Source organism: Sinocyclocheilus grahami, unplaced genomic scaffold, assembly GCF_001515645.1.
Source record: "Sinocyclocheilus grahami isolate Dianchi unplaced genomic scaffold, SAMN03320097.WGS_v1.1 scaffold1362.1, whole genome shotgun sequence".
In the NCBI taxonomy this organism is placed as follows: domain Eukaryota; kingdom Metazoa; phylum Chordata; class Actinopteri; order Cypriniformes; family Cyprinidae; genus Sinocyclocheilus; species Sinocyclocheilus grahami.
The window spans coordinates 232,995-244,895 of NW_015506541.1; the positions used below are offsets into that span (position 1 = coordinate 232,995).

The 11,901-nt window shown below is 33.0% G+C and overlaps 1 protein-coding gene across 1 annotated transcript in view; it reads left to right on the plus strand.

Annotated features, from left to right (window-relative positions):
- LOC107569587 (phosphofurin acidic cluster sorting protein 1-like) overlaps positions 1-4,492 on the plus strand; it is a 73,840-nt gene extending 69,348 nt beyond the window's left edge. Inside the window, exons 12-17 of the mRNA XM_016255704.1 lie at positions 889-995; positions 1,139-1,293; positions 1,476-1,586; positions 2,723-2,825; positions 2,927-3,016; positions 4,384-4,492. Coding sequence (XP_016111190.1) covers positions 889-995; positions 1,139-1,293; positions 1,476-1,586; positions 2,723-2,825; positions 2,927-3,016; positions 4,384-4,492 — 675 coding nt within the window. The remainder of the gene's footprint in view (positions 1-888; positions 996-1,138; positions 1,294-1,475; positions 1,587-2,722; positions 2,826-2,926; positions 3,017-4,383) is intronic.
- Positions 4,493-11,901: the final 7,409 nt, after the last annotated feature.

Here is an 11,901-nt window from a genome sequence, read left to right on the forward strand (position 1 = left end):
GTGTGTGTGTGTGTGTGTGTGCGTCTGTGTGTCTGTGTGTGTGCGTTTGTGTGTGTGTCTCTATGTGTGTGTGTGTGTGCGTCTGTGTGTGTCTGTGTGCGTTTGTGTGTGCGTGCGTGCGTGCATGTGTGTGTGAGAGACTGGAGCAGACTGTCCTAATGGCTGTGATGTGTATTTTTTACCACGGTTAAGTGCTGTTCTTAGATGTAGTGCAATGTGGGAATTTGACCATAATGCACAACCTCACATGGCTTATAACTCTTTAAAATAGCCACAGCGTTGATTAAAAAGACACCAATAAAATTACAATTATTTGTAATAACCAATGCAATAACCAATTCTTATGCTAAGTAAATAGTTTATTTGTGGAAATGTGGACCATTTGCGGTTGCAAAGTATTAATAGTGAATTCATTTTATCAGCTATTTTGCAACCTCCACAACTCAGTCCAAAATAATAATTAGAGTATAAAAGGCTTATTTATTTGATCAAAAATACAATAAAAACAGTAATATAGTGAAATATTTTTACAATTTAAAATAAGAGTTTTCTATGTGAATATATGTTAAAATGTAATTTATTCCTGTAATGCAAAGCTGAATTTTCAGCATCATTCCTCCAGTCTTCAGTGTCACATGATCTTCAGAAATCATAATAATATACTGATTTGCTGCTTAAGAAACATTTCTGATTATTATCAATGTTCAAAACAGTTGTGCTGCTTCATATATATCGTGGAAACTGTGATACATTTGATTTTTCAGGATGTTTTGATGAATGTGAAGTTTAAAAGAAAGAAGAACAGCATTTATTTGAGAGAGAAGTCATTACACATGTCTTTACTGTGTCTTTACTGCAGTGTGTGTGTGTGTGTGTGTGTGTTTGCAGTATGTTGCGGAGCAGCTTCAGCTTCAGAAGCATCCTGTGGTTTGCACGTGTTCTGGCGCAGAGATTCAGGCCGTTCTCTCGGCTCTGCTCACTCGGATACAGAAATTGTAAGTCACGTAAACGCAGAGACCATTAAAGCCTGTTCACCAAGAGTGGAATGACTGAGTTAAACAGGTGTTTTGTAAAGAAAGCACTGACCTCTGAAGCGTAAAGTCCAGTGAAATCTGATCACATCTCTGTGTGTGTGCAGCTGTAACTGTAACTCGTCGATGCCGCGGCCGGTGAAGGTGGCGGTGGTCGGTGGTCAGAGTTATCTGGGATCAGTGCTGCAGTTCTTCGTCACTCAGCTGGCCAACAAGACGTCTGATTGGCTCAATCACCTCCGCTTCCTGGTCGTGCCTCTGGGTAAAAAAACACAACTCATGACAGCATCGCTGAGAGGAATGACGGCTATGTGACATACCGATGGATATGATTTCTTTCTGTTTTTTGATGCAAATATTTTTGGATGTTAATTTCAGTGTTTCTGTTTTTATTTTATTTTTATTTTATTTTTATGTTTTTTTCCATTCTTTAAACTGGTTCAGGTTCTCATCCTGTTGCTAAGCACCTGGGTGCCCTTGACAACCGTTACAGCGCAGCCTTCCTGGACGGAGCCTGGAGAGACACATTCAACCGATCTGAACCGCCGCAGACAGGTACACACACACACACAGACACAGACACACACACTCACAACACAACTCACACACAAAACACACACACAGGTACACACACACAACTCACAACACAACACAGACACACACACACACACACTCACAACACACTCACAACACAACTCACACACAAAACACACACACACACACACACACATGTACACACACAGGTACACACTCACAACACAACTCACACACAGGTACACACAACTCACACACACACACACACACACACACTCAACACAACTCTCTCTCTCACACACACTCTCAACACAACTCACACACAGACAGACACACAGATAGACAGACACACCCGCGCGCGCACACACACACACACACACTCACACCACACACACACACACACACACACACACACACACACACACACACACACACACACACACCCCACACACACACACACACCCTCACACACACACACACACACACACACACGCACACAGCACAGCATCACTGCAGCCACACACAGACACACACAGACAGACAGACGCACACCCGCGCACACACACACACACTCACATGCACACAGACGCACACACACACACACACTCACATGCACACAGACGCACACACAGACACACACATAGACAGACACACACACACATATATACACACACACACATATATACACACACACACATATATACACACACACACATATATACACACACACACATACCCTCACACAACACACACACACACTCACATGCACACAGACGCACACACAGACACACACATAGACAGACACACACACACATATATACACACACACACATACCCTCACACAACACACACACACACACTCATACACAAAGCATATTTTATTGGAATTTCCTGCTTTAAATTATATTATGCAATGGTTTTCTTCAGAAATTTAATGAATGTACTTTAAAAAAAAAAAAAAAAACACTTCTCTGAACATGTTAGATTTTCTTTCAGTCAAATATCAAACTAAAATAGCTTTTATATTTGCTATATCTTTTATTGGTTAGAAAAATAGTTATATTGTTAAATATAATTTTGAATGTTCAGATGTCTGGCCCGTTACAAACCCGTTTAACACAGCAGCACACGTACTGCATGTTGGTGTATTGTTGTAGATGCGGTGGACGTGGCGGCGCGCGTGGCTCAGTACATCAGCGGAGCGGCTCTCACACACCAGCTGCCCATCGCTGAGGCCATGCTGACCTGCAAACACAGAACGTACGGCTCCGTCTCACTCATTACAGCTGCACATGATTCAGTACTGTAGACATGACAGCCTCAGCCGTGTGCTTCAACTCACTTATCACTTCCTCTTACAGGAGAGATGAAGATTCCTATCAGAAATTCATTCCCTTCATTGGGGTGAGTAGAAATCGCACCATTAGGTATTTCTTACAAGCCATAATATTGCATTTAGTATTAATTAAAATGTATTTGTATAATTAAAGTAGTCTTATGACGGTGAAATCATTCAGAGTTTTTGCCTTTTATATGTGTTAATAAATTAATAAATAAATGAACTATCAAAAAATTTACCTTTTTTTAGAGATTGTATTTGCCCCTGGAATTTATTTTCTTTTTTTTTTTTTTTTTTTTTTTTGACAGTTTTCCTCTGTAATGTGAGAAGATCTGCAAAGTATTGTGCATCCATAGTTTTTAAATCCTTTTTTGATTATGTATTAAAATGAAATAATACAATGTAGTGCATAATGATATTAATAAAAACAGTATTCTTCCACCAAACAATGCAGCTCCTCAGAAACTGTTGTGATTCCAACAAAGCAGTTGCCGAGCAATACACAGAAGTAAACAAAGGTGTGTGTTTATAGAGTAATTTACAACAGCGTTGAACGTGGCTCAGCCAATCAGAATCAAGGACCGGAACGCAGAGTTTTTGCCTTATATATTTATTGCAAACAGCATAAGTGTCACTCAAAGCATTATATAATATATCACGTATTGTAATCGATCAAGTGAAATAAATTAATATTTGATTAAATTAAATTATTTATTTTTATATTAATTTTAGTTTATAGTTTTAATAATTTCGTTTTTTTTATTATTCATTATTTTTAATATTTCAATTTAGCAGTAGTTTATTTCAGTCTTAGTAATATTAGTACTTAAACTGATGTTCAACATTTTTAAAAGAACAAAATTATATATATATATATATACAGTGTGTATGTTATAACTATATCATTACTATAATTATATTCCAGCTTCTAATGTGATTTCGATTTATTGAATTTTTATTGATTATTAATAATATACAACATTATCTTCATTATTTAATTCAGTGAGTGACATCCTTGGAAAAAACAGTTTTATTTGTAATTTTTAATTTGACATTCTGTGTTAAATGTCAGAACAAATTGTCATCAAGTTAATTTATCAGAGTGAAAATAGAAGTTGAGCATGTTGCGATATTATAGAATTATTTCGAATAGGCTTTTATTTGTATTATTTCATTTTCAGTTTATAGTTTTTGTCATTTTATGTGATTTTTGTCTTTTTAAATATTTCTATTTATAGAAATATTAGTTCTATAAATAGAATTTCTACAAATAGCTTCATATTTATTTCAGTTTTAGGTTTAGTAATATATATGTTCAACCTTTTAGGAAGAATAAAATGGCTCGAAACTGCATATTCCTACATTTTTATATACAAATTCTATAGGCAATTGAGCAATCCGAGCGGTAGCAATGCAGAAGAAAACTGCATAAGTGTCTGGCTGCTGTGGTGTGATGTGTGTGTGATGTGTCTGTCTCAGGAGTCCCAGCATGTCTCACGGCGGGGACGCCATCGGTCTGCAGGTGGATTACTGGCTGGCGTCTCTGGCGGAGAAGCGTCGCGAGGGCGCAGTACTGAACATAATATAAATATATAGAATGTATCAAGCATACTTGAGCCAAGAGTAGAATAGAAAATATTTAAAAATAAACTAAATTACAAGAGGAAAAAAGTAAATAAAACAACGAATATACAAATTAATTAGTACACATACAATATATATATATATATATATATAATGCACATGTGTATAAATTATGTATCTTTTTTTTATAAAAAAAATGATAAAAAGTGGCTTAAATTTCAAATATAAAAGTAAAAATAAAATGTTTATATGAACAAAAAGTTCAATATTTTTGAGATAGTGCTCACCATTTATTTGATCAAAAACAAAAAAATTGTTAAATATAATTACAATTTAATATAACTGTTTTCTATTGTAATATTTTGTAAAATGTAATTTATTCCTGTGATCAAAGCTGAATTTTCAGCATCATTTGTCACTAAAATGTGGTTTTCAAATAGTAACAAAATAAGCAACAAAAAAAACTATCTATAAGATGTTGTTGTGCCACAGTAAGAGTGAAGCCAGTGTGTAGTGTGTGTGTTGGTTTGTGCGAGTGTGTGTTTGTGGACAGTAATGCTCGCTGGTTTAATTAGTCCGTGGTGTTAACTATACATTATTCACGGCACAAGATTCAGCGTTTTTCCACCCATTGCAGCTTGAAATGCTTGAAATGCTGATGAATTATTAATATACAGTGATTGTTACATAATTAATCTGTTGAACTCCTAATATTATTATTAATTCACTTTCAGACTGAAAGAGTGAATCTCACAAAACCCGTCACAAACATGTCATATTTCACCACAAAATCAGAAGAAAGAAATATGGAAAAATATTTAGTTTCAAGAAAATCCACCCAAATTTAGGAACATTTTGGAATTTACTTTGTGACATGATTGGCCTGTTGAAATATTTGTTGCAATTTAGTAAATTTTTGTTGATTTCTAATACAAATATTTGCATTACAGTAATTTTTACTAAAATAATTTAAATATAATTATTGTTTCTCGTCACTAAAATGTGGTTTTCAAATAGTAACAAAATAAGCAACAAAAAAAAAAACTATCTATAAGATGTTGTTGTGCCACAGTAAGAGTGAAGCCAATGTGTAGTGTGTGTTGGTTTGTGCGAGTGTGTGTTTGTGGACAGTAATGCTCGCTGGTTTAATTAGTCCGTGGTGTTAACTATACATTATTCACGGCACAAGATTCTGCGTTTTTCCACCCATTGCAGCTTGAAATGCTTGAAATGCTGATGAATTATTAATATACAGTGATTGTTACATAATTAATCTGTTGAACTCTTAATATTATTATTAATTCACTTTCAGACTGAAAGAGTGAATCTCACAAAACCCGTCACAAACATGTCATATTTCACCACAAATTCAGAAGAAAGAAATATGGAAAAATATTTAGTTTCAAGAAAATCCACCCAAATTTAGGAACATTTTGGAATTTACTTTGTGACATGATTGGCCTGTTGAAATATTTGTTGCAATTTAGTAAATTTTTGTTGATTTCTAATACTAATATTTGCATTACAGTAATTTTTACTAAAATAATTTAAATATAATTATTGTTTCTTTTAGGGATGCACGATATTATCGGACTGATATCGGAATCGGCCGATAATGGCTTTAAATGTAAATATCGGAATCAGCCGATATGAAAAATTATGCCGATATGTCTTGCCGATAAGAGGAATGCGTTAACGTCAGCAGTGTGGCTCATTCTTGAAGCAAAGTTTTGGCTAAATGATGATTAGATTGACTGTTTGGATCGCTGCATTTAATCTGTGAAAGCACGAACAGAATGATGCGTTCAGTGTGTGATAGAGTAAACAGTAATAGCAGGTGCAGCAGCGGCAGCCTCCCTCAGGTCCTAAAGCCCGCTCAGTAAGGAGTTTTAATCTGTAGGGGGCGCTGTTGGCCTACTTCTAGTTAAATTAAAAGTAAAATAGCCTACACAAATAAAATTTAGACTGTGTTTCTGATTTAATAAAGCAGTAATTGATGTCATAAAATATCGAGTATGTTTTGATTTAAAGGTCAGAAGCTATAGCTTACATGAAAAACATCACAAACATGACACTTGTAAATTAAATAATTTTATATATACTGATTTATTCATTAATGTGTAATATGTTTTATTTTTTAAACAAATCATAAGCTCTAAAAGATTTTCAGAATTTTTTACAACTCTTTTGCTTTAGACCATCTACAAATGTTAAATCTTAAAATAAAATGTTAGGGTTAACAAGAACTTATTTGTTAGAATTAAATAAACAATTATGAAGGTTTTTTGACAGTACATTGAAGCTTTGAAAATAACTATAAATAAACCATATATCAATCGCTGCCCCCCCCCCCCAGGTTAAAAAGTAGCCTAAATTAAAAATATTTTCCTTATAATTTCTTCACAGGAGAGACTTGGTCTTGTTTCCAAACAAAAGGAAATATATCGGTATCGGCCAAAATGAGTTGAAAAATATCGGTGCATCCCTAGTTTCTTTTGATTTCTGAGGTAATAAATAACCTCGATGTGAGACTCACCCAAAATCTTTCTAATTTAAGTCACGTTTTCTGGAATGACTGCATCATTTTTTCTGTGGTTAAAAGTATTAAGAACAACAAAGTATTAAAGTCACGATGGGTCAGTTAGATTTTTATTTGTTCCTGCTTCTTACAGAGATGTTTAGCAATAGTTTTGAAGTGTGAGTGTCTTTTTTTGTGTGTACATTAAATGCATCTCTCCTTTTTATACCCATATTCTTGAGTTAATTAGTTAATGTTGGTTATCAGTACCGCACTATTGAATAAATATCCACACATGAATAATTTATCTATAGCAGATAAGTTCTTACTATGTTTTATTTAGTTGTTTAAATTGCATTTTATTAATATCTTTGGGATCGAAATTCTAAGGCTCATAGGAAGACGCATACTGTGGCTGTCATAACGTCTGAAATACTTTTAATATTTCAGTTAGTGACTGTGTTTAGAGGGTTTTGCAGTCTTGTTGAGGCTTTGATCATTCCTCATTGGATCTGAAAATCATAAATGATTTCGAGGGTCAGCATGTCCATCAAAGCTTAGAGACCTTCTAGAAAAGCCCCCCTATAGATGTTGAGCTGAATTTTTGAATTGTATTTCAAACTAATCAAAATATCTGTACTGTTGTTACACTTACTGTCCGTGTTTTAAGCTTGCATTATGGCAAATGCACAAAAACTTGCAGAAACCTTCAAACAAGCGTTTTGAGTTAAAAGAACAAAATAAATGGAAACTATTTCGGAGTCCAGGTTAAAATTGTATATGGATATGTATTGAATGGAAAAAAGGAGTGGCAAAAAAAAAGTGTGTCACTGCCAAAGAGTGTCAGCTGTTACATTTTGTTTTGTTTGTTTGTGCTTTTGTATGTATGGAAAATTATTTTCAGTATTTATGGAGCAGTCTGGAATGGGAATGGGAAGTACCGAATTTTCCAAACGATTCATTTCGATATTAAAAGAAAGGGTTTTCAACAACTACTAATTTCCATTCGGTGTCTTGAACATGGACTGTCTCTTTATGTGTGTGGCGTGTGGAGTCTGGTCTTTGCCTGTCCTGGTACCTCTGTATGTAACTGTGTTGAGTTGTCATGTGAAAGTTCAACAACATGAAGTGGATTCCAGCATTCTGATTGGTCGACTAATTATCGCAATGGCCAATCAGAATGGTGTTTGTCCGCTTCAAATACTTTTGGTCAATGTAATCTGTTGGAGAGATAAAATGCCTGAATTCCACAAGCTTCGGATTCAAACCCAAAGTTAACCTACTGTGCAAAGTAAATCATTGCATAATATTTAGTCGTGGAATATCGAGAAGCCGAGCTTGTGGATGAGATAAGTATTTTTGCACATGCATTTATTATCTTTTAGCAGTCTTCAGTTCTGCCTTTTTGCCTTTAGACAAAAACGCTTGTACATATCCAAAGTGCTTGTAATATGGACTCATGTTCCTTTATTGTGTTATTTTTTTATTTGACATGTTTTTGTAGTACTGCTTTTTCATAATTGAGTTGTCAATCAATAGATGTGGTATGGACAGTGGAAGTGTTACTTGTATTCTTTTTTTTTTATTTAATAAACACCTGATTTGTAAATTATTTTGTGTAGTTTGTAGATTTTTGGTAAAGCAAAAGTAAATATTATTTGTCAATTGCATTGCTCTGCCATAGATATGTTAATGATCAGTTTAACACAGAATTGTACATCTATACCTGTGAAAACATCCCATAATTAAGGCAAACACTAGGTAAATAAGGTAAAATGTTAAACTAATATATATTTCCATACTTCCCCAGTTGATTAAACACCATACATTAAAACAATTGTTTTGTATTACAAGTATTTTACACATTATTAAGGTATTTTATTTTCTAATTAAAAATGCATTAATTTGCATCTTTTTCTAGATACGGGATAAAACCAGGTCCAAAACTATTGTTTCACTTTGTTGACATACTAAAGATTTTTACAAAGGGGATTTTGGATATCTGGTTTTATCTCTCCATAAATCAGAAAAAAACATAAATTTTCACAATATTTTAGGAATAAAATGTTGTATAATATCATGTGAATGTTATATAAACAAACCCCTCAGTAAAAACCTTCAGAATATAGTTAGGAGTAAAACTGTAAAAATTGTTGTATGTAAGTTGTGCTGAAGTGGAGATACAAACTCATTTTGACAAAGCGATTTGTATTGTAATTGAAATCTACAGGCGCGAATAGGTGGTGTAAAAAAAAAAAAAAAGAAAATGGGTATTTTGGATGTTTTTTTTCCACTACTTTGACAGAAGACAAATTAATCACCATACACTAAAACAGTTGTTTTGTATTACAAGTATTTTACAAGTTATTAAAGCATTTTCTAATAAAAAATGCACTCATTTGCATACATTTCTAGATACTGGTTAAAACCAGGTTCAAATTCTTGTTTCATTTTGATGACATACTAAAGGTTCTTACAGAAGGGATTTTGGATATTTGTTTTTATCGCTCCATAAATCAGAAAAAAATACATTTTCATAATATTTTAGGAATAAAATGTTGTATAATATCATGTGAATGTTATATAAACAAACCCCTCAGTAAAAACCTTCAGAATATAGTTAGGAGTAAAACTGTAAAAATTGTTGTATGTAAGTTTGAAGTGGAGATACAAACCCATTTTGACAAAGCAATTTGTATTGTAATTGAAATCTACAGACGCAAATAGGTGAAGTGTAAAAAAAATAAATGTGTATTTTGGATGCACAGAATTGTACATCTATACCTGTGAAAACATCCCATAATTAAGGCAAACACTAGGTAAATAAGGTAAAATGTTAAACTAATATATATTTCCATACTTCCCCAGTTGATTAAACACCATACATTAAAACAATTGTTTTGTATTACAAGTATTTTACACATTATTAAGGTATTTTATTTTCTAATTAAAAATGCATTAATTTGCATCTTTTTCTAGATACGGGATAAAACCAGGTTCAAAACTATTGTTTCACTTTGTTGACATACTAAAGATTTTTACAAAGGGGATTTTGGATATCTGGTTTTATCTCTCCATAAATCAGAAAAAACATAAATTTTCACAATATTTTAGGAATAAAATGTTGTATAATATCATGTGAATGTTATATAAACAAACCCCTCAGTAAAAACCTTCAGAATATAGTTAGGAGTAAAACTGTAAAAATTGTTGTATGTAAGTTGTGCTGAAGTGGAGATACAAACTCATTTTGACAAAGCGATTTGTATTGTAATTGAAATCTACAGGCGCGAATAGGTGGTGTAAAAAAAAAAAAAAAAGTAAATGTGTATTTTGGATGTTATCTTTCCACTACTTTGACAGAAGACAAATTAATCACCATACACTAAAACAGTTGTTTTGTATTACAAGTATTTTACAAGTTATTAAAGCATTTTCTAATAAAAAATGCACTCATTTGCATACATTTCTAGATACTGGTTAAAACCAGGTTCAAATTCTTGTTTCATTTTGATGACATACTAAAGGTTCTTACAGAAGGGATTTTGGATATTTGTTTTTATCGCTCCATAAATCAGAAAAAAATACATTTTCATAATATTTTAGGAATAAAATGTTGTATAATATCATGTGAATGTTATATAAACAAACCCCTCAGTAAAAACCTTCAGAATATAGTTAGGAGTAAAACTGTAAAAATTGTTGTATGTAAGTTTGAAGTGGAGATACAAACCCATTTTGACAAAGCAATTTGTATTGTAATTGAAATCTACAGACGCAAATAGGTGAAGTGTAAAAAAAAATAAATGTGTATTTTGGATGTTTTCTTTCTACTAGTTTGATAGAAGACAAACTAATCACCATACACTAAAACAGTTGTTTTGTATTACAAGTATTTGACAAGTTAAGGCATTTTCTAATTAGAAAACGCACTCACTTGCATATATTTCAAGACAGGTTCAAAATTCTTGTTTCATTGTGTTGACATACTAAATGTTTTTACAGAAGGGATTTTGGATATCTGTTTTTATCTCTCCATAAATCAGAACAGTAACTTTTCACCACTTTAGGATTAAAATGTTATACAAAAGCATGTGAATGTTATATAAACAAACCCCTTGGTAAAAACCTTCAGAATATAGTTAGGAGTAAAACTGTAAAAAAATGTAGAATGCACGTTCTGCTGAAGTGGAGATACAACTCATTTTGATAAAGCAATACGTATTTTAATTGAAATCTACAGACGCAAATAGATAAAATGAAAATTTTAATGTGTATCTTGGAATTGTTTTCTTTCCTTATTTTCCACTAGTATGAAAGAAAACACGTTATGGAAGCGAAATAGCCTAAAAATGTAGCCCAAAGCATACTTCTCTGTATTAATCTGGGACCTGTATATGATCATTTTAGATATTTGTTAAAATACTATACTTTTTAACTGTGCATTTTGGAGGACAAAATAATACTAATACTAATATTGCTATTCAGAAACGCGGGCCCCTCGCATGCGCACGCACAGCTCATCCACGCCCGGTTGAGGGAGGGCTACAGAAGGGATTTTGGATATTTGTTTTTATCGCTCCATAAATCAGAAAAAAATACATTTTCATAATATTTTAGGAATAAAATGTTGTATAATATCATGTGAATGTTATATAAACAAACCCCTCAGTAAAAACCTTCAGAATATAGTTAGGAGTAAAACTGTAAAAATTGTTGTATGTAAGTTTGAAGTGGAGATACAAACTCATTTTGACAAAGCAATTTGTATTGTAATTGAAATACGCAGACGCAAATAGGTGAAGTGTAAAAAAAATAAATGTGTATTTTGGATGTTTTCTTTCTACTAGTTTGATAGAAGACAAACTAATCACCATACACTAAAACAGTTGTTT